The sequence below is a fragment of the Mustela lutreola genome, chromosome 2 (genome assembly GCF_030435805.1).
Source record: "Mustela lutreola isolate mMusLut2 chromosome 2, mMusLut2.pri, whole genome shotgun sequence".
Classification (NCBI taxonomy): Eukaryota; Metazoa; Chordata; class Mammalia; order Carnivora; family Mustelidae; genus Mustela; species Mustela lutreola.
In genome coordinates this window covers 186,641,292-186,666,139 of record NC_081291.1, presented here as the reverse complement: position 1 = coordinate 186,666,139, position 24,848 = coordinate 186,641,292, and the positions used below count along the sequence as shown (strand labels likewise).

Here is a 24,848-nt window from a genome sequence, read left to right as displayed (position 1 = left end):
ATTTTATTTGTTTGTTTTGTTTTATTTCATCGCCAATAAATTTGGGGCAAGGGAAACCTCTAATATATCTGAATATGAAGTCATAGATGTTAGTAACCTTTGTCTTCTTAGAAAACCTAAACACTTTTTAAGTTCATGGCTTCATATTAAGAAACATTGATCCTTTATCTATAAATTTGCTTATGAAAAGAAATATCAAAGACTAGGCTAAAATATCAAAGCATTTCAAAGAAATTCTGCATAATCTTGAAATGAAAAGATCCATACTGCTCTAGCATTAATATCTGTGAATAAATGAATAAATAGCAAAGTAATATCTTTGCTATTTACTAAATGCTTTGTTGCTAAATTATTTTTCAGCAACCATTTCGAAATGTAACCACAGATTGGGTATGTTAATACTATTTACACATAGCAGATACTAATAAAATATATCACTCTTTTGTTATGATAGTAAATCTTAAAATAAGAAGTAGGAATTAAAAGAAAATGTGTCTAGTTTGTATCAATTTTGAGTTAGGTAAAATTGGTCTAATCTCCCCTGAGTTGAGTATGCCCTCATGCCCTATTTATAGTTTTTGTACTTTATTTTAAGAAACAGTGTCTTAGAGTTCACAAAATACTTCATGAATTTATTAGTGATATCTTTAAGATAGAGTGTCAATTAATTCAATGTAACTCTATTGTTAACATAATCAACTAATTGTATTTAACTTTTTCATCATTTATACTGGAGTTTTTGGAGTTAAACTTTATTAATATAATGTCTAATATTCACTAAATATTCTGAAATTGTATATAAATAACTATGATAATTCTGTTACTATTCATACTTTTCTTCAAAAGTTGTATGCCAAAGTTTTCACATTATTAATATAATAGCAGTTACAAATTTAATATTTAACTAATCATCTCTGAAAAAAATAGTATGAACAACTATAATGTTATAGTTACAAATTGTGCTTTTTGTATAAATGTGAAGAAATGTTTATGTCATCTCTAAAACTTTTCTCTGGTCAATACCTTTATTTCCTTTCTTTTCATTTTAACTATGAACGTTAAAAAAGCATTTTTAAGATAATTTTCAGTCACTTTTGGGTGGTGTGCAATGTGCACTTTACAATTGACTTATAATTGGGCTATGCTGACAATGGAAAATCTTACAAGTATTGAACATGACATTTATGACAGTATTGCTGTCATCTTGGCTTCTTTTATTGAATATGCAGAGAATTATAATTGGGCTAACAAGCCTGGTAGCCTGGCCTCTTTCCAATTATATTAACCAGTCTAGTTTAGTATTTGCTGCCTGAACACACAGAAACAGGCATAGAGCTTCTGTTTTCCTTTCTATTCTATGTTGGTTTCTACCCAATAATTTAAGAATACAATCATCTGCCTTTGTGTAATGTTTGAGAACTTTCAATAATTCACCTCCATTCCCCTAAGAAATGTAAAGATTTGTCTTTTCTATTTTAATTTCTCTATTTTTATTCAATTCAATATGAATCTTTATACAATATTGGTTGTATCTTTACATATTAAATACTAGTTATTATCTTAAATATTTTTAAGGGGTTTTCATAATTTTTCTTTCAATTCATGCTAAAGTTTTTAAGTGATAAATTTGAATTTGAAGCAAAATTTCTCCTCATTTGAACAAATGAGTACACTGATGCATTGAAATATTTTCTTGAAATTGAGGCAAAAAACATTTTGCATATTCTAACAATGTGTTTCAGCCTTGTGCAACCTTAAAAATAATACAAAAGAGGAAAATAATTCCCAGTGATTAGAATTTTGAAATCCAGTAAACTTCTTTGAAGAAACTAAGACCTCAATTTTAGTTGAAAAACATATAGTAAGGGGCACCTGGGTGGCTCAGGGGGTTAAAGCCTCTGCCTTCGGCTCAGGTCATGATCTCAGGGTCCTGGGATAGAGCCCCGCATTGGGTTCTCTGCTCAACAAGGAGCCTGCTTCCCTTCCTCTTTCTCTGCCTGCCTGTCTGCCTACTTGTGATCTCTGTTAGTCAAATAAATAAGCAAAATATTTTTAAAAAATCATGTAGTAAGAATAGTTAAATGCAACATTTTAAAAGAGCAAAGGAGTTTGCAGTGTATCATTTATTTGAAACATTGGATTCTATTCTTTTCTATTTATTTTCTCTTATTCTGGTTTCTTCTTATTTTAGAGCATTCAATATACTGTGAATTTCCTTTCCAAATAATCTCAACCCTTCCATCTGCAATATTTAAAGGTCTTCATCTTTGTTGGGCTTTTTTTTTTCCTGAAAAAAAAAAATGAGAACAACCTGCAGAGCTTGTCTACAGAAACTAAACACCACTATAATACATAACGGGTGTGACATAGGATGAGCATTGCAGTATTGTTAGTAGAAGGAAAAAAAAAAAAAGTACTCCACAACTGACCTGATTGTTTATCAATAGGGAAATAGTCTCACATTCATAGAGACTGTGGGAAAATACACAACTGTTAAAATAGTGAGTTAGAATGCCATGCCTCAACCTGGAAAATGTGAAGGAAAGACTACAAAGTCATGTGTATGATCCTCTTTGGGAAACCGACACACAAAATATGTATGTTACTGGCTTTTACAAAAATTGCAAAACTGGGACGCCTAGATGGCTCAGTTGGTTAAGCAGCTGCCTTCGGCTCAGGTCATGATCCCAGCGTCCTGGGATCGAGTCCCACATCGGGCTCCTTGCTCCGCAGGGAACCTGCTTCTCCCTCTGACTCTGCCTTCCACTCTTCCTGTGCTCGCTCTTGCTCGCTCACTCTCTGACAAATAAATAAAATCTTTAAAAAAAAATTGCAAAAATTTTTTTTTTCTAACAATAGCAAACTGTTTAAAGGTATTTCTGCATTGCATCTAGAAGCCTTTCTTTGAGTAAAGGACTCTCTTGTATGACTCTTCTAATTTCCTCATTAAGTGTACTTCTGGACCTAAATAGTGTTTGCCATTAGATAAAAATAAATTGAAATTTTTACTTCTTAATGGGGATAATGCCATTTAAAATAATGGAGTTTTCTAGTTTTATACCTATGTAGTCAACCAAATACCAAAGTACCAAATACAAAGTACCAAATAGCTGAAGACTAGTGAATCATTCAATTTTGATTTGGCTTTGTAGACCTGATATTTGCAGTTCAGTTGGCAACTGAACAGTGCCTTAAGTCCCAAGTTCACAGATTTAGAAATTAGACACAGCTAGGATCAAATCCCAAATTTGCTTCTTTCCAGTTGTGTCATGGTCAGCAAGTAATTTGACTTTTCTGAGTCTTAGTTTCCACATCTGTGAGAAAATGATAATGAAACTTCTTTTTTTCTCTCTAAATTTGTATTTAAATTCTAGTTAATCAACACACAGTGGACTACTGGTTTCAGGAGTGGAATTCAGTGATTCATTACTTCCATACAGCACCCTGTGTTCATCATAACAAGTGTCCTCATTAATACCCATCCCCCATCTATCCCACCCCCACCTACCTCCCTCCACTGGCTCTCAGTTTGTTCTCTATCTTTAAGAGTCTCATATGGTTTGTTTCCCTCTTTTTTTCCTCCTCCCATCTGTTCACCTGTAACGTGTTTTAAATTCCACAGATGATTGAAATCACATGGTATTTGTCTTTCTCTGACTTATTTTGCTTAGCATAATGCATTCTAGCTCTGTCCATGTCATTGTAAATGGCAATATTTCATTCTTTTGATGGCTGAGTAATATTCCATTTCATACGTATGTGTGCAGGTACACACACACACACACACACACACACACACACACAATTTCTTTATCCATGTCTTTGTCCATGTCAATGGATATTTGGGCTCTTTCCATAGTTTAGTTGTTGTTAATAATGCCTCTATTAATATCATGGTACATGTATCCCTACAAATCTGTATTTTTGTATCCCTTGGGTAAATACCTAGTAGTGCAATTGCTGCATTGTAGGGCAGTTCTATTTTTAACTTTTTGAAGATGCTCCATACTGTTTCCAAGAGTTGCTGCATCAGTTTGCATCTCACCAACAGTGTGAGAGTTCCCCTTTCTCCAAATCCTCACCAACACCTGTTGTCAGTTTTAGCCATTCTGACGAATGTGTGAGGTGGTATCTCATTGTGATTTTGATTTGTATTTCTCTGATGATGAGTGATATTGAGCATATTTTCATGTGTCTCTTAGCCATTTCATTGTCTTCTTTGGCAAAATGTCTATTCATGTCTATTCATGTCTTCTGCCCATTTCTTAACTGAATTATTTGTTTTGAGGTGTTGAGTTTTCTAAGTTCTTTAAATATTTTATATACTAACCCTTTATCAGATATGTCACTTGCAAATATCATCTCCCATTCCAAAAGTTATCTTTTAGTTTTGGTGATTGTTATGTTCACTCTGTGGAAGATTTTTTATCTCGAACTCTCAATAGTTCAATTTTTCTTTTGTTTCCCTTGCCTCTGGCGACATGTCTAGTGAGAAGTTGCTATGGTCAAGGTCAAAAAGATTGTTCCTTCTAGGTTGTTGATGGTTTCCTAACTCACATTTAAATCTTTCATCTATTTTGAATTATGTGTGTGTGTGTGTATGGTGTAAGAAAGTGGTCCTGTTTCAATCTTCTGCATGTTGCTGTCCATTTGTTGAAGAGACTTTTCTTCCATTGGGTATTCCTTCCTGCTTTGTTGAAGATTATTTGACCATATAGTTGTGGGTCCATTTCTGGGTTTTCTATTCCATTCTTTTGATCAATATGCTTTTGTGCCAGTACCATACTGCTTGATGACTATAGTTTTCTAATATAGCTTGGAGCCTGGAATCATGATGCCCCAACTTTGCTTTTCTTTTTCAGGATTGTTTCAGCTCTTTGGGGTCTTTTGTGGTTCCATACAAATTTTAGGATTATTTGTTCTAGCTCTGTAGAAAATGTTGGTGGTGTTTTGATAGGAATGCCATTGCATATGTAGTTTGCTTTGTGTAGTATAGACATTTGAATAATGTTTGTTTTAATCCATGAGCATGGAATATTTTTCCATTTCTTGGTGTCCTCTTCAATTTCTTTCATAAGTGTTCTATAGTTTTCAGAGTACATAACTTGCTTCTTGAAACTGTCATTATTATGTGGCAAGTGGGTAGAAAATACTTAACCTCAGGCTCTGGCACTTAGTAAGCACTCAGCAAATGCAATGAATCTTATGGGTTAGATTTTAATCATTAAATAAAATAAAATATATTTAAAATATATGTATTTCTTATTTTATTTTATTTTTTCAGTGTTCCAAAATTTATTGTTTATGCACCACACCCAGTGCTCCATGCAATATTTACCCTCCTTAATAACTACCACCAGTCTTACCCAACCCCCCACTCTCCTCCCCTCCAAAACCTTCAGTTTGTTTCTCAGAGTCCACAGTCTCTCATGGTTTGTCTTCCCCTCTGATTTTCCCCAATTCACTTTCTTTAATTCAATTAACTAATGTTGAGTTAAGGAGGGAGAAAGAAAAGATATACGGTCCTTAAAAGTAATTCATGTAGTCCTTATGGTGTTTGGAATTTGCACTGTCTCCCATCTATTTTATTCTTTCTTATTCAAAGATTTTAATCATATACTAACAAAATGTAACCAACTATTATTTTCTTAATTATAGATTCTTTTCCTATAAAGTGTGTTGATTGATAAATATTACCTCCTCAGAGTTTAATAATAACATATCTCTTTTTCTTACTAGACACTCTGTCTAATATCTGTTTGTTCTCTTCTTGTGCAATCTTTCCTTGGAACCAGCGGCTGCTTCAAAGAGTAAAGTTAAAGGTGAGCTCCTATCCATTCTGCATGACTCACCATGATTCTTTTCTTTTTTTTTCCCTCAATCTTCCAAGCCATGTTAATTGATGGAGCCAATTCTGTTAGTGATAATGCTAGTTCAGTGTACCAACATTAGTCATAAATTCCTACAAATATAAATATATATTATTTCAAATATTCAGTTTCTGATATATGTTGATGTTTGCATGATTGTTTGTTTTTTTTCTTGCTTTGCTTTTCACTTTATTCCAAGTGGAATACAGTGCTTTTGTGTACCAATATTTTGCCTGTTGACCTTAATTCCTTTGATAAAATTGTGAATTGGAAAAAGTACAGCATAAAATAAAGCTGATACAAAGTCTCAGAAGTGACCAAGCCTTCAGAGAACTATGTGAAAGGAAAAAAAATCCTTTAAAAAATGAATATTATATGCTGTACATTTCTATTTATGACTTTTCTTCCATTTCCTGGTTGGATTAAGTTTATATTTGCTAGAATCCTGGAAATATAATTTCATGAGAGAGGATGTACTTGTCTAATGCCAGAATATCTCCCTGAAAGGAAAAAGACTTTTGGCTCAATGTGTTGTTACGGTTTTGAAAAAAAATTCAAATATATGTATATTTATCATAGGTTTATAGTTTATATGTTTTGATTGTATAGTCTCAAGAGCAATCTATATATTTATTTTTTCTTCTTCTTATATAGCAAATATATGTTTCTTTTATCCTTCATTTTATCCTTCATTTATTTTTCAAGTATCTTTCATATATAGAGCAAAACTACATTTACCCTATTGGTCATATATCTATTATCTTCAGTTTCCTCTTCTACAGAGTATAAATAACAATAAAAAGAATAAAAACTATAAAAGATTGTCATGAAGATCGAGTTAGGTGAAATATGTAAAATAATTGGTAGACTTCCTGCTGCTACTCACATTTTAAATAATGCTAGTTTCTTTTGCTTTTCACAAATATACCTCTCTGTGGAGAGTTTTCTGAATCTTAGTATTGTCCTGCCTAATATCTTCCTCCATGTACTCAGGAGGAACTACCAGGTAGTTTTGCCTCCTTCACCATTTCTCATATTCAGATTCACCACAAGGCCACCCTTCTCCATTATTCATCTCCCTTCAGCTCTGTCTTCCTCCAGGTTCTAGTTTTAGAGCTAGTTTAAACACTATGACATAGGTTCATCTTTGAAGTGTTAACTGCTCCCTATTTATAAATCTAAGCATTTAGTATGCAACTACTATTTTCCTAGTATTTTATTTATTTTATAGACCACTGAAAATATAAAAGACAAGGTGGCAAAATTGTTGTTACCCTTTGTTTCAGCCTCCACTTATACTGTGTATGTTGTTCAAATAAATGTGTTAATAGGATTAGCCAGTTCTTGCCGTAATAATTTTATTTCTGGTTGTGAACAAAAGAAACACATTCACAAAGTGTTTATTACTTGATAATGAATACATTTATGAATAAATAAGCATAATGTATATAATAAAAGCCAAAAAGTACAGCTGTAAGAATGAAGAATTAAGAACAATGTATAATAATGTGTGAATTGTAGTATATAGAACCTAATTGTAAAGGGAGTTAGGGAAAGAGATACATATTGAAATTAAAATCCTCTTAATCTCACAAAACAAACTGAGGGTTGCTGGGGGGAGGGGGTTTGGGAGAAGGGAGTGGTATTATGGACATTGGGGAGGGTATGTGCTTGGGTGAGTGCTGTGAAGTGTGTAAACCTGGTGATTCACAGACCTGTACCCCTGGGGATAAAAATATATGTTTATAAAAAATAAAAAATTATATTAAAAAAAAAATCCTCCTCGGAGAATGCTTTACCTCAGGGGTGGGGCTTGAACTGATTATTAAAGGATGGGTAGAGTACACAGGAAAAAAGTCGCACATAGAAAAAAGAATTCAAAAATATATACTAACATATGAAAGCAGGAATGACTACAGCCCATTTAAGGATTGTGAGGACACCTTTTGAGTGAGATCCTATGTTTTTATGAGAGTAGAGGAAAAAATTTTGATGATATGACATAAAATTGTGTGATTGTAAGTCATCACTTCATTTGATTACATAAAACCGCTCATAATAATCACATCTATGTTCACTTGGTAATTCCTAAAAACAATAGATGATAAGTCAATGTACAATAAACAGGTTATGAAGTCCAGGAACCAACTTTTAATTGGAAGATTACAGCCATAAATTATGTTACAAGTGTCTGTAAAATCATGTCAGGATTCAAGCTGGCTATGATTTTGCAATGCAAACATATTCCCATGCCCAATTTAACACTTCCCATGAAGACATCCCTGCCATCCCATACTTACCAATTTTATTTGAGTCTCATTTTTCCACTTGTGTACAAAACTGCAGGGAGCTTAAGGACATAGTTTATCCTATGCCACCCATGTTTTTGCATCTGCAGTGTTATGGAGACCAAAAATGACCCCTTCTAAAATGAACTGGGCCTCAAGTAGAAATTGAAATTTTATTTCTAATGTTGGTTTGAGGCAGATGTATATTATATAGAGACAACAGAAAGGACTACTCAGTGTTTTATTGTCCAATTTCTATGTCAAAGCAAATGGTCTTCAAACAGGAAAAGTAAAAAAAAAAAAAAAAAAAAAAAAAGAATTGTGGGAAAGAGGAAAATAAAATGAAAGGTAATGCAAGAGCAGATGGTTGCTTAAAAATAGTTTATTTCTCCTGACCCAAACAAAGCACATCCCAGGGAACCAAGGAAAATTTTGGAGATCACATCTCATTCATTTAGCTTTATGGAATCATCCAAATTTAGAGAGCTTCTGGAATACTGGGAAGAAAAATGTGTCTTGTTTTGTTTGTTTGTTTGTTTGTTTTTGTTTTGTTTTGTTTTGTTTTTGAGAAAGGATTACATTCAAGAACCCATAGACTGGTCAATTTGACACTAAATTCCCAGTAACATTTTAAAACAGACTCTTAAAACAGCAATTTATGGGTGTTCAGATAAAAAGAGAGTTCACTAGGAGACAGCAGTTATTAGGAATGTCATAGAAAATTACTCTAATTATCTCTCACTCCTTTTTTAAAATATATATTGGTTATTATACTAGTATCTGAGGGCAATAGTATAAACATGATATATCTGAATATCATCAAATCATGTAGCAACTAACCCTTTCCTTATCTGTGTAGAAACTGTCATTCTGATGATCACTAATTCTTTAGTGGTCAAATCCACTGGTAATTTTCCAATCCACATATTATTCATTTTCCCCCTGCTGAATATATATTGTTTCTTTTGATTTTCTACTTCCCTTGGTTTAGACTTCATCTTCTTCTTAACTGTTCTTTGCCTTTTTTTCTCTCCTTTTCTATCTTATTCTGGGATATAGGTTTTCTTTAGGTTATATCTTTGACCCTGAAAAGATCACCTCTTGCAGTTTGGTTAGCTCTCTACATCATCTCATAGAGATGAACTTCACCTCCTACAAAATACAGGAAGTAGCCATTTTCTAGATGGTTATGTACCCACAACCAACCTTTCTCATCATTGTTGAGTCTTAAGAGAAAGACAAATGATTCAATCAAATTCCTCTCCTGAAAAAACTGGGAAAGAAGAAGGAAAGAATAGCAAAACTGAAAGAGGCAAAAAAAAGGATGAGAAATGGGAATCAGTTTTATTCTATTTTGCAGCTATAAATTATATAGGTAGACTGAAAAAGATGAATTAAGTTTGAAAAAAGAGAAACAGGAATGTACAAAAAGTAAGAGTTAAGAGAGTGCCCTCATGGTGTCCAGTTCCCTTGTTTTAATATATTAGGACATGTCTCTCTTTTAGTTAACTTTCTAGATAGGTTTCTCTTGCTTACATTGAAAGAGAACAGATTATTATAATCACCTTCTTCCTCTAAAGTGTTCTTAGCTCATTTTAGTTAACCCTTTCCTAGACTTGATTTACTAATCTTCTCTGATATTTTCATCATCCTACTGAATATTTCTACTTGATTGTAAAAACAAAAATTCTCTCTCTCTTTTTTTTTTTTTTTTTTTTTTTTTTTTGGTAAATCTGAAACTTTGAGGTTTGCCATTTCTTCTCATGAAGAAATATTTGCCTGATTTCCTAGATTATTTGAAACATGTAATTCTGCCACCCTAATGGCCCCCATAACTAGTGTGGGTTATAAGTGGTCCTAATTTTATGGAGATAAAATTATTGTCCTAATTGTTTCCCAATTTTAATAGGAGGATAGTAGCTTTTGCATCGATCCCTCTTCTTCAAAATGCTCATTTCTGAGAGCTTCCCTGGAATAGTTTCTAACTTGTCTCCTGCTTCAATTCTCAATATTCTACAACCTATCCTATATCCATATATCACAATGAATTCATACATCAGCAATCTACAATCTAACTTGCATTCATATATCCTATACTCATATTTCAGTTAAGATCATCTATGCTTTGTCACTTAAAGATAGTGAAAAAGGTAATTTGGTGTTCCTAAATTTCTTTGCATGAAATGACTTTATTTCACTCATTATAAACCTATGGACTAAATGTATCATGTGATTAATATTGTTCCAGAATAGTACAAAATTTCTAAATAGTTTTAAACCATTATATATATTTTAAATCTTCAATCTGATTTTTAGGCTTTATTTTTTATTCAGAATTTGGCAACTATAGTGGGGATAACATTTTTATGTCATTTCTTGCTATTACCTTTAATCATATAATCATTATTCAGTGTTCAAATAAAAATTAACATAATTATTCTGACTTTGCATAAGAATTAAAAGATAATGAAGGGCACTCAGCAATCTAAATTGAGATATGTATGTGGTCTAGAGAAGAATCAGCATTTCAATTTACTGGATTTAAGTGCTAGTCACACATAATATTATTAAATAAATGATTTATTCAGGTGTAAATATAAAGTCTGCTATTCAATCAAAATATAACATCATATTATACCTTTTGAGGGTGAATTGAAAGGCACAAAAGAAGTTGAAATTGAGACATTGCTTCAAACTATAGTCTTGTCTTAAGTAGAGAACCAGTATTTCAGTTTGTACTCTATAATATGCACTATATATCAAGAACTTCCATTTTGTAGTCAGACATAAATCCAATCCTAGTTTTTCAACTTACCTGAATTGAACACCTGGACAATTTGATTAACTTCACTCAACATTCAGTTGTTTTGAAAATTATATGGGCTAATGTATTAAAAAAAGATTAACCTAGGAAATGGCTCATAATAACCTCTCAGTAAATTTTACCTATCATTATTGTAATAATCATTACTATTATTTCTTTAAATGATGTCTGTGGAAAGAAAACAAATATAGTCAAAAACAAATCCAAAATCTAAAATTTTCTGAGTATCTGTAATATTTCATCATCATGATAGCATTCATATGTTTATATTAATTATAACATTAAAATAAACACATAATATATAACATGAATGGTCCAGTTAGGTATTTGCATTTTTCTTTACATTTCAATATTAAAATCCAAAGTATATAAATGATATTAAAAAGTTCAACCCAATAGCAAAAGAGAAGAAGAAAAAAATAAGAAGATTATGTTATAGCAAGGCTTATATAATATTTAAAATGTAAAAATTACTTCCTTTTATCATCAGGTGAAGAAATCGAAGAATAAGATTATATATAATTTCTTTTGAAAATATCACTCAACTCCTTTTATTGAAGCTGTTTGGATTTGGATTGAAACTTATGTTTATTTATCCCACATGAAGCTATTCTAAGGAAATATATTGGTAATGTTAGAAATATAGCAGTCACCCTTTCTCCACAGTTTAGCCTTCCATGGTTTCAGTTGCCAGCAGTCAGCCTAGTCTGGAAGCAGACGATCTTCCTTCTGACTATTGTCAGGTCAATATTAGCCTAATGCTACATCATCATGCCTGTGTCATTCACTTAATTTCATCTCATCATGTAGGCATTTTATCATCTCACATCATTGCAAGAAGACTGAGCACAGCACAGTAAGATGTTATGAGAGAGGAAGAGGCCACATTCACAAAATTTTAATCTCAGTATATTGTTACAAATTCTATTATAAATTTTGTTTTATTTTATTATTGTTAATCTTGGTGTCTAATTTATAAATTAAACTTTATCATAGATACGTAGGTATGGGAAAAATCATAGTGAATATAAGATTCAGTATTATCTGTGGTTTTAGTAATCCACGGGGGTCTTGGGAAGTATTTCTTAAAGATAATAGGGGATTACATGTAAGGGAATTTAAAAGCATATTATGTCCCTATAATGTATTCACTAAGGGGGTCAAGTGCAAGGCCATACTTTTTAGAAGGTTGCTTTTCTTAATCTACCTTCTTTTTTTTTTAATATAATTTTTTATTTTTTATAAACATATATTTTTATCCCCAGTGGTACAGGTCTGTGAATCACCAGGTTTACACACTTCACAGCACTCACCCAAGCACATACCCTCCCCAATGTCCATAATACCACCCCCTTCTCCCAAACCCCCTCCCCCCAGCAACCCTCAGTTTGTTTTGTGAGATTAAGAGTCACTTATGGTTTGTCTCCCTCCCAATCCCATCTTGTTTCATTTATTCTTCTCGTACCCACTTAAGCCCCCATGTTGCAACACCACTTCCTCATATCAGGGAGATCATATGATAGTTGTCTTTCTCCGCCTGACTTATTTCGCTAAGCATGATACGCTCTAGTTCCATCCATGTTGTCGCAAATGGCAAGATTTCATTTCTTTTGATGGCTGCATAGTATTCCATTGTGTATATATACCACATCTTCTTGATCCATTCATCTGTTGATGGACATCTAGGTTCTTTCCATAGTTTGGCTATTGTGGACATTGCTGCTATAAACATTCGAGTACACGTGCCCCTTTGGATCACTACGTTTGTATCTTTAGGGTAAATACCCAATAGTGCAATTGCTGGGTCATAGGGCAGTTCTATTTTCAACATTTTGAGGAACCTCCATGCTGTTTTCCAGAGAGGTTGCACCAGCTTGCATTCCCACCAACAGTGTAGGAGGGTGCCCCTTTCTCCGCATCCTCGCCAGCATCTGTCATTTCCTGACTTGTTGATTTTAGCCATTCTGACTGGTGTGAGGTGATATCGCATTGTGGTTTTGATTTGTATTTCCCTGATGCCGAATGATATGGAGCACTTTTTCATGTGTCTGTGACCAAAGAAATACAAAGTATTATAAGAACATACTATGAGCAACTCTACGGCAATAAATTTGACAATCTGGAAGAAATGGATGCATTCCTAGAAACATAGAAAACTACCACAACTGAACCAGGAAGAAATAGAAAGCCTGAACAGACCCATAACCAGTAAGGAGATTGAAACAGTCATTAAAAATCTCCAAACAAACAAAAGCCCAGGGGCAGACGGCTTCCCGAGGGAATTCTACCAAACATTTAAAGAAGAACTAATTCCTATTCTCCTAAAACTGTTCCAAAAAATAGAAATGGAAGGAAAACTTCCAAACTTAATCTACCTTCTACTTCATCTCACTTCTCCAGGAAAATTGACAGATACTGATATATATGATAATGCAATGATGTTTTTAAATATGTAATTTTATCACTGCAGCCTTTTTCTAACTTTTTAAAAAAATGGTTAACAATTATAACTATATAGCTAACATTTTTAATGTTTACTATGTGTGAGACACTACACTAAACACTGTGCATGTGTTTTCTAATTTGACCCTCATAAAACGTTTTGAGATAGATACTATTTTTACCTTGATTTTTTTTTTAATGAGGAAGATGAAGCAAAGAATTAGGAAATTTAAGTTCACAAAATCAGTTAAGAGGGAAGCCAACAATTTCAAATCAGAGTTACTGACTCCTGAGTTCTAGCTTTTACTCTTTTAAAGGCTTTAAAGATTTCAGAGTAAATTAATCATTACAATTCACCTTAATGTTATTTACTTATTTAAATATATTTGTCTAGGTCCCATTCACCCAAGTAGGATTGGGGCTGTGAATGCGGGTAAAGTAGAATGATGAGCAGTTGTTATTGGGAAGAAATAAATGGGACCTATCTAGTGGCACTTACCTAATGGCAAGGGAAATATTCTCCCAGTAGATTTCTTGTTTTTCATTCTTTTTCTTTGAGTCTCTCATTCATTCATCATATGTTAACCTCACTCCTCAGATATTCTCTGTCTGGAAAGATGAGGCAGTAGTTTCTCAATAAGAAGAATAGTGTTCTAGAAAAGCTTTAGTCATAACTAATGTGAAATGCTGAAATTGGAAGAGGGTTAAAGAGTTATGTTCATTAAAATTTTATTGAAAGATGATTCAGTGGGTCAAAATGCAGATAACTTTTCTTGTTTTTAAACTGCAGTTACACTTAATGTAGTTTCTGGTTTTTATTTCTCACTGGATAAGGGTTTGGACATGTATTTGATGTATTTCCTCTGTGGAGTATCTTATTCGTTACTGTTGAACAATTGTCCTTCATGTTGCATAGTACAAATTAGTGTGGGTCGGAATAGAAAGACTCCTCTAGATACTTCATTCACAAATCTAAAAGAATATTATTTTTCACTTAATTTAATGAAGTTTCATTTCCCCCTGCCTCCCTTTTACTCTTGAAATGAAAATAAAGTTTGGAGCTTTCCTGTGAACATATGTGTAAACATAGCTCATTTGCAGGGTACAACTTTGTATAGCAATTAGAAATTAGTTTGTGTTGCCACTTTAAGTTTATGTCCTCATTTCCATCATAAATAAATCATTGTAATGTTATTTTATTCTATCTAAACACATCTCATCCAAAGGACAGAATCTTCTGGGACTCAATTCATTCAATTGGTTCATGTCATTCTATTATATTAATAAAATTGGTATTTGCCTATTCTGCAGCTGCTGTGTGGAGTTTAGAAAGTCTGTAATTAAAATCCCAAGGTTTGTGGTTTCTTACAGGTTTCCAAACACACACAAAAAAGTCTATTACAAGGGGAAATATAGTGATCAATGTTTAATAGTTGTGCATTTCAGGGCAGTTTCAAGATAAGTGCTCTAAAGCCAACAGTTAAATTTCATTGAAAATAAATTCTAATTTATATTTCAATTTAGATGGAGTGATGGTTTTGTGTTTTTAGTGGAAAAGAGTCATTTGACTTGAAATCATAGCATAAAATATTTATTACTATCAAAATGTTCTATTAACAGCTTTAGAGATGGTTATCAAAGTACCTGTGTTTTAGTAACTGTTCTATTATTTATTTGCTTTTTCAAATGAGTAAGGTAAGGATAAAAATACCAATACTATCTACCTCATGGAATTATAATGATAAATAAAATGATTTTATAATGATATCAAAAAGGATATGTGAAAACACTTTTAAAATAGCTAATTGATATCCAGATGTAAATAGTTATTAATTAAATAAGGCATAATCACATAGCCAAGGACTTGATATTTAGTAATAAATAAAACATGGCCCTTGTTCTGAGTCAATGCCAATGATTCATGTGCATGGAAAGACTTTGTAATAATGATACCCATTCTATGCTTTTTCTTACTGACCATCCTTGGAAAAGGAGTGAACAAATGTTTCTTAATTTAAATTAAGTTTTCACTAAATGTCTATACTGTGCCATGATACAATGGGGAGAAAAAATATTGCTTATTTTTGACTCCATGAGGCTTTCACTCATTTATTCTTTCATTTATTCATTCAACATTGCCAGGGACAGTTGCAAGTATATCAGTGAGGGAAAAAAAAGTAAATTATATACTATAGTGTATTGCAATATTATAGGCATTATGATGAAAAAACAAAGCAGAGGAGTAAGAATTTGCAGGCAGAGTAGAGAAGGGAGTAGAACATGGAGATGAGGCAAGTGAGAATTTGAAGAGAGAATTGATGCTGAGAGTCCAAGCTGAGGTGATCTGGAAGAGAAAGGCTGTAAGGCAGTGAGGAACTTAGTATATTCAAGAGAAGTTAGAGAAGCATGAATTAGGTGAGTAAATAACAGTGTAGTTGTAGAGGGAATGAGGACCCAAATCATGCAGGGATTTTTGTTTTGATCTAAGTAAGATGAAAAGCCACTGAAGTTTGAACAGAGGAGGCACATATGCTGATTGTGTTTATAAGATCAGTTTGGATGTTCCCTTGAAGAGAGATTTGCAATGAAAGACATTAGCACACTTTTCCAGGAAATCAGGGGACAGATGATGGCAGCAGGACTGGAATCATCGCAATGGAGATGGTGTGAAGTGATCATTTGAAGTCATACCTAATAGAATTTGCTGAATGGAAGTGTAACAGCATATAAAGGATAAAGTAGGATGATTTCAATGTTTGATTTGGAGATTAGATAGATAGATAGATAGATATACCTGAAAAACTAGAAGGACACAAGTACATTTATAAGATGGAGAAGATGTTGGAAAGCACAGAGTAAAATAGTGGAAACTGTCTTGAATACATGAAGTTGGAGATCCAAGTGACAAAGACAGGTAGAAATTGGCTATGTGAATATGAAATTCAGGAGAAAGTTCTGCACTGTAGAAAGAAAATCTGGAAATTGGGGTCTATGGGTAGTATATAAAGCTGTAAGAAAGGATGGATTTATCTAAGACATAAATGTATTTAGAGAAGAAAACAAAATCATAGGACTGAGTTCTTAGGTGCTCAAAACTCAAGAACAAATGGATGGTGAGAAACAAGTTGAAACAAATTAAGGAATCAGCAACTGAATTAAATGTTCTTGATAGATGAGAACTGAATGATAGATGAGAATGTACCATTGGGTTTATCAATATAGAATCACTAGGAACCTTGGTAATTGCCAGTTAGTATAAAATATAGAGATTAATCAAATATTCACCTGAAGAAATTTAAATTTGCTTCTGCAAAACAATGGCATAGTAGTATGATAAGATCTGATTACAGATGCATTTACTTTAGTAGAAGAAGGCTCCAGTCAAATTTCTTGGAAAAAGTGATGATCAGAAGAGAACTAAAGAACTAATCAGAGCTAAGGAGGTGAAGAAGAGAGGGAGAAACTTTCCAATCAAGGGATGGCAACAGGAGACTAAAAGCCAATATAGTTTCTGTGGAAGAATCAGTGAGATTGAGGGTCAAAATAGCACTGGATATCAAACATAAAATATCTTTGCCAAGACCAGTGTCAAAGAGCTTACCTCCTATGTTTTCATCTAGGAGTTTTATGGCTTTAGGTCTTATGTCCAAGTCTTCAATACATTTCATGTTGATTTTGTGTATGGTGTACATTAGTGGTCCAGTTTCATTGTTTTGCACATGGCTATCCAGTTTTCCTAACACTGTTTATTAAAAAGACTATCTTTTCCTCATTGTATATTCTTGTCTCCTTTGTGAAAAATTAATTTACCACATTGGTTTATTTTTGGGGTCTCTATTCTGCTCCAGTGACTAATGCATCTGTTTTATACCAATACCATACTTTTTTGATTACAGTAGTTTTGTAACATAGTTTAAAATTAGGGAGCATGATGTCTGAAGTTTTGTTATTCTTTCTCAAGATTGCTTCGGCTATTTGAATTCTTCTGTGGTTCTGTACAACTTCTAGGATTGTTTATTCTATATTTGTGAAAAATGCCATTGGACTTTTTGGAGGGATTGATTTGAATCTGTAGACTGCTGTAGGTAATGGAGACTTTTTAGCACTATTTATTTTCTGAATCCCTGAACATGAGTATCTTTCATTTATTTATGTTGTCTTTAGTTTCTTTCATCAATGTTGTATAGTATTCAGTATACAGATCTTTTACCACCTTGGTTAAATTTATTCCCAAGTATTTTATTATTTTAGATGCAGTTAATTCTTAATTTCTCTTTCTGATAGTTTGTTGGTATACAGAAACACAACTGAATTCTTATATTAATTTTGTATTCTACAACTTTACTAAAATCCCACACAGTGCCTTGAAGTGTCTGTTAAAGAGTATTTTTTTCATTCTAAAACCAATGAAAATCCATTTAGGCATTTTAAATGGAGATAGGGACAGAGATGATGGGGTAGTCTCACATTTATAATTTGAAAGACTTACTGAATGCTCACGAAGAACAAATTAGATGAGATTACTATGCATATGACAAAGAGACAAGTTGATATCTTGAAAGTTATTAGTTTATGAGAAAATTAAGGTAGTTTGGGCTAGAGTATTTAATGGTAACATTAGGGAGAAATAGATTTGACAGAATAGAAAATCCTTTCAAGAATGCATTTGAAACATTGAGCAGAAAAAGCAAAAACAAAAACAAGAACCTTTATATATGAGTTAAATCAGTGCCTCTGAATATTTATAAAGGGTTTAAAGGGTTGCCTTTTTTATTCTTCATTTCACTTCATTATCATCAACACTACAGACCTTAAAGCAGAAACCTAGAATGGCAGTACTGATATTGCCAGTATGTCAGCCCACAGAAAAATACATTTATGTTGTACCAAGGAACAGAAGTAAAAGTAAAGGAAAATTGTCAATTATAATATCAGGAAACAATTAGATAACATTTTCTTTTCCCTAAAATAATACTTTTGTACAATATTGATTGTCACATTTGAAATAATTGGGTAGTTTTTTTTTTTTTGTTGTTGTTGTTGTTCTTAAAATATTTATTTAAATTTCATTTTATTTTTTTCAGTGTTCCAAGATTTATTGTTTACATATAACACCCAGTGCTCTATGCAATCCATGCCCTTCTTAATACCCACCATCAGACTCACCCATTCCCCCACTCCTCCTCCTCCAAAACCCTCAGTTTGTTTCTCAGAATCCACAGTCCCTCATGCTTTGTCTCCCTCTCCAATTTATTCCAATTCACTCTTCCTTTCCTTCACCTAATGTTCTCCATGTTATTTCTTATGCTCCACAAGTAAGTGAAACCATATAATTGACTTCCTCTGCTTGCCTTTTTTCACTCAGCATAATCTCCTCCAGTCCCATCCAACTGATACAGAAGTTGGGTATTCATCCTTTCTGATGGCTGCATAATATTCCATTGTACATATGGACAGTATCTTCTTTATCCACTCATCTGTTGTAGGGCATCTTGGCTCTTTCCACAGTTTGGCAATTGTGGTCATTGGTGCTATGAACATTGAGGTACATATGGCCCTTCTTTCACTACATCTGTATCTTTGGGATAAATACCCACTAGTGCAGTTCCTGGGTCATTAGGGAGCTCTATTTTTAATTTTTTGAGGAATCTCCACACTATTTTCCTAAGTGGTTGCACCAGTGTGCATTCCCACCAAGAGTGTACACAGGTTCTCTTTTTTTCACATCCTTTCTAACACTTGTTGTTTTTGACCATTCTAACTGGTGTAAGGTGGTATCTCAATGTCGTTTTGATTTGAATTTCCCTGATGGCTAATGATGATGAACATTTTTTCATGTGTCTGTTAGCCATTTGTATGACTTCCTTGGAAAAGTGCCTGTTCATGTCTTCTGCCCGTTTTTTTGTTATGATTATATAGTTTTTTGGGTGTTGAGTTTGAGGAGTTCTTTACTGATCTTGGATATGAGCCCTTTGTCTGTAGTGTCATTTGTAATATATTCCCCCATTCCATGGGTTACCTGTTTGTTTGTTTGTTTTTTGGTTTTTTGTTTGTTTGTTTGTTTGTTTTTGACCATTTCCTTTCCTATGCAGAAGCTTTTGAACTTGATGAAGTCCCAAAAGTTCATTTTTGCTTTTGCTTTCTTTGCCTTTGGAGACATATCTTGAAAGAAATTGCTGTTGCTGATGTCGAAGAGGTTACTGCCTATGCTCTCTTCTAGGATTTTGATAGATTCCTGCCTCATGTTGAGGTCTTTTATCCATTTGGAATTTATCTTTGTGTATGGTGTAAGAGAATGGTCAAGTTTCATTCTTCTATACATAGGTGTCCAGTTTTCCCAGCACCGTTCATTGAAGAGATTGTCTTTTTTCCATTGGATATTTTTTCCTGCTTTGTCAAAGATTATTTGACCATCATTGCTCTCAACTCTGTTCCATTGATCTATGTGTCTGTTTTTGTGCCACTACCATGCTGTTCTGGTGATCACAGCCTTGTAGTAAAGCTTGAAATCAGGTAACATGATGCCCCAGCTTTGTTCTTCTCTTTCCACATTTCCTTAGCAATTTGGAAATTTGAGGTTATTCAATTTGAGGTTATTTTAGTAACATCAAAGTGTTAATAATATATGTGGTTTATTAATTTAAAAGTTTATTAATTTAACTTAGCACTTAGGTGTTTTCCCATGCTGGCCAAACAAAAGCCACCTAATGGTAGAGTAGGATACCAGATTTTTTTCCATATAATATTTTCTTAGCAATTTGGGTTCTTTTATGGTTCCATAAAAATTAGGATTGTCTGTTTCAGCACTTTGAAAAATGTCCATGGAACTTTGATTGGGATGTTATTGAAAGAATAGTTTGCTCTGGGCAGTATAGACATTTTAACAATGTTTATTCTTCTAATCCATGAGCATGCAATGCTTTAAGTGGATAGTTTCAGATCTCTTGGCTGCTTAATCAGAGTTTGGGAATCCAAATAATACATATTCACAGTTCAGGTGCAACTAGTTTGTAGTAGTGTATCCAAATATGCCTAAATACTTCAGAGGGAGGAAACCTTAAAGACCCACTTATTTATTTACTTAAAAGAGAGAGAGAGTGCATTAGCACAAGCAGGGGGAGGGGCAAAGAGAAAAGGAGAAAGAATCTCAAGCAGACTCCCTGCTGAGCATTTGGTCCGATGTGGGGCTTGATCTAAAAAAACCCTGATATCATCACCTGAGCCAAAATCTGGAGTCAGACACTTAACTGACTGGGTAGCTCTACCCAGGCAACCCAGGCAACTAAAAAATAAATAAATAAATAAATAATCAAGAAAAACACACTATACGTCACATAAAAAATGCACATCTTGCTCTGTTTTGGACATAGCAGTTTAAAGGTTAGTTATAAATTTGATTTTTTCCCGAGAATTCAATTTGAGGTTATTTTAGTAACATCAAAGTGTTAATAATATATGTGGTTTATTAATTTAAAAGTTTATTAATTTAACTTAGCACTTAGGTGTTTTCCCATGCTGGCCAAACAAAAGCCACCTAATGGTAGAGTAGGATACCAGATTTTTTTCCATATAATATTTTCTCCAAAATGAGACAATCATCTGATGGGCACTGAGTTCATTTAAACATGCTGTCTAGATACAAGGCAAGAATAGTTTGGACAGTGTTGAACAATCACCAAATAGTCCATGAAGTAATTATTTTCCATCTCAACCAGAAGTCAGCTTGGGAAGGAGTGTCAAATCTCTTGGCTGCTTAACCAGTTTGGGAATCCCAATAATATTTATTCACAATGCAGGTTCAACTCATTTGTGGTAGTGTATTCAAATAGCAGCTGAGGGATCAGAGAGCTAATATTTTTATATATTAGGATATACTTCCCCTGGAAATAGAGATAGATGTTTCTATGCAATCTGATGTTCGACTCATTAAAAACTGAATTCCCTTCTCTGCAAATAAAAAGTTACTTTTCCTGCATGAAATAGTTTCTTTGTCATAAATGTGAGGAATAAATTTAGATTTAGGTGAAATGTAGCTATACAGCTGAAGATAGATACATAGATTTTAAAATTCCTTACAAGCTTTTTGGAGAATCAGCAAATACTTTGGGATTTTTTTACTCAAATCTTATTTAATGTATTTGCCATGGCCGAGAGGTCATTTCAGCATGATAATCTGACTCTGTATTTATTAGAACAAAAGAAGTATTTAATGAGCATTTCTTCTATAGCTATCTCAGTAATCATAAGATTTTAAAGGTCTTAGTCATTTTCAGAACATTTCTTAAAATAAAAGTAAAGGAAACACATGCACCCATGGCCTAGTAAGAGATACACAAAAAGAAAGCTGTCCTTATAAACTGCAACTGTTCTATTTTAAAATCTAGCACCTAGAAATACATTTAGCGACACATTAATTTATTCACATTTAATAATTTGCACATTCATTTCCAAGATACCTACTGAATTCAGGTGTAAGTTACTAGTCAAAAATAGTAGTAGTATATTTTATATTTTGGAATCAAATCTAAAATCTAAACACATGTGTCACTCTCAATGATTTAAAATAAACTAGCAACAAAAATGAATGTTTTTATAATCTAATTTTAAGAAACTACATATTATTTTTGCAAAAACTTTCCCTAAGAAAATAAACATTACAATTTTGCCCTAGATTATCCCATTTATCATTGACTTCCTTATAGCAAAATACAATAGAAGTTGCATTATCCGTTTCTATATTCTGTTATTAAACTTTGACTAGTAGTGATTTACAGACCAAAACAAATTTTGAGGTAATGGAATCATGCTGCTTTTGTTGTTGAAAATTCTCTGTAGTGTTAAAGGAAAGTGTCACCTTAAAATGAATTGGAGTATGGGCAGTAAATTTTAAGATGTCAGTCATATTACATCTAAAACTGGTAGAAAGATGAATATACTAAGATATATTTTCTGTTATTGAGTTTTAAACAAATTAGATGAGATTTGTTTCCTTTTAAAATTATATAACTGCTTCAGCTTCATCAATTGTTTGTGCAAGTATAAATGACAGATCTGAAATTAACTTGGGCATATAATTAAGGAAGAGAAAAAAAGTAATTTGAGGGGAAATAGTAAAGTGGCTGGGAATGAATAAGGTAACAATAAAATTACTGAAAATACATTTAAAATGCAAGTTGCACTCATTGTAGAGAATACGGTGTCAGAAAGTGCTTTTATTTTGAAAGATAATAAAACTTTTACTTTTAAATATCAAAGCATGTATAGTTACAGGTGAGGAAGCACTAGAGTAGATAAAACTTAAACAATTGCCTAAGTATGAATAAAAAATATTATTTACCTCTTTAGCACCTGCGTGACTGTGTTGAGCTCAGGTCAGGATCCCATGACCCTGGGATTAAGTTCCCCATGGGCCTCTGCTCAGTAGGGAGTCTGCTACTCCCTCTTCCTGCCCCTCCTCTGGGTTGTGCTATCTCTCTCTCACTCTCTCTCTCTCAAATAAATAAATAAAATATTTTAAAAATGTCATCTACCTCTTGAGACAATCTGTTATTGGTAATTAAAAAAAAAAAAAAGACATGTCAGAAGATCAAAATTTAGCAATGTGATGTCAGTTCTCATCAGATTCTGTGATATGTGGCACCCGAGTCTGCATTCAAAACTTTTTTTTTTTTCAGTTATTGAGAGTCATATGCAAAGGACAGATGTGATCTCTGATACGAGATGAAAAAAAATGTAATTCTTACTCTTGCAAATGGACTCAATCAGCTAATTTTACCTTGGAAACAGGTCTACTATGAATAACAGTATTAGATGTGAAAGAATAGCCAAATGCAATTAATATTAAGATCAAACAGCTTAAAGGAAAATAATTAATTACGTACACATTCCAGTTGGAATTCAGTTGGAATGGGTAACCAGATTAATAACATTTCATTTTCTAAGAAATCTAGTAAGCTAATCTATCTTTGTGATAACTTTAGATAAAAAGTGTTACTCCTACTCACCTTATATTATAGACTGTTTTACTCTTCTAATAGTTAAACGGCATGCTCTTTTTGCATGCCTGTCCCAGGGAAAGCTATAATAGCATCTGATCCAATAGCTTCAGTAATAAATCAGGTATAATGAACTCTTCCTGACAGTGTGGGGATCAAATAACTAAGATTTTCCCACACTAATTTTAAATGCTTGCTTTAGGTTACCATTGTTTCAATCTATAGTGACGGTTCTTCAGGTTTGTTATCTGAAATACTTTAATTTTTGCTCACTTTGATACTTGTATTATCATTACCAGTTACACTATCTTCTTATTCTTTTTTTTTTTTTTTTTTTTTTTTTGCTTCTTTATTCCCCCTTTTTTCTTCTTGCTTGGGACAGCAATATGAAGCCCTACTCATCTTCTTCTAGTATCAGTATACCAACAGATTCCCTAGTAGTTTGTTTGTTTGTTTTTAAATTACCATAACAATTAACCCCCCTAGTTAGGAGTTTCAAGTCCCTACAACATTAGTTGACTCCCTTAGATGAGTTGTTCTTTTCCTGCACAAGGAATTTGCCCCACAGCCCTACCAGAAAGTATGTGGAACCTACCCTCTTCTGGCTCTCTAAAGCAGTTTTGCATTTTCCTAGCACTGATTAATTCCTTACATCTGATGTTAATTTCTATGTTCCCTTTTTAATCATATTCTCTACATTCAGAGCTCAACTCTATGCTTATCTGGTCTAGTGGATTTTTACAGAATAGTATAAATACCCATCAGTAATTCTTGTCCAGGAAATAGTTCTTCTTCCCTTTCTATAAACTGAGATACTTTTATGTTTCCAGGTGTCTCTCAGCTACTGAGATACTTAGTATGAGTTATAGGGCTTAATTAGATCATGCTATGTGCTTTGTTGAGTCCCGTTCTAGGAATTAATATCCCTAAGCAAAGAAAAAGTTGAAATTGTTCAACCACTTGACCTGAGTGAGCATCTAAAATGTTTTAGTATCATCATTTAGTTTAGCGTAAGGAGATACAAATTCAGCCAACAGCTGCCCTGCTTATATTTTTGAAATTTCTCTATATAATTGGTAAGTGCATTAGTGTGAAGTCAGTTGCTCCTGTTTTAGATAATTTATATTCCCCAGGAGAAAAAAATAAGAGTGAATATTTGGTATTTCATTACTAAATAATAAATTATCTCTCACAGGGAAAATTCCCTATCTATGCCACTATCACCTTATATTACTCAAGCTGAGATTTAAAAATCTAATATACTTGTTACTCCACCCATTTGAGTTGTGTATTTTACTCTTTCACTCAGTTAGACAATAAAATTGGAAGTAAAGTACATATAATTTACTTTTTTTAAAAGTCTTGTAGACAACAGAGACAATTGGAAGCCACTATTTCATAAATCATTTGAATTATAAGAAAGTATGCA

At 33.0% G+C, this 24,848-nt stretch overlaps 1 protein-coding gene across 1 annotated transcript in view; it reads left to right on the top strand.

Moving 5' to 3' along the window:
• Positions 1-5,758: 5,758 nt before the first annotated feature.
• CADM2 (cell adhesion molecule 2) overlaps positions 5,759-24,848 on the top strand; it is a gene marked incomplete at its 5' end in the record, with an annotated part of 343,268 nt that continues 324,178 nt past the window's right edge. The window contains one exon of the mRNA XM_059165081.1: positions 5,759-5,822. Coding sequence (XP_059021064.1) covers positions 5,759-5,822 — 64 coding nt within the window. The remainder of the gene's footprint in view (positions 5,823-24,848) is intronic.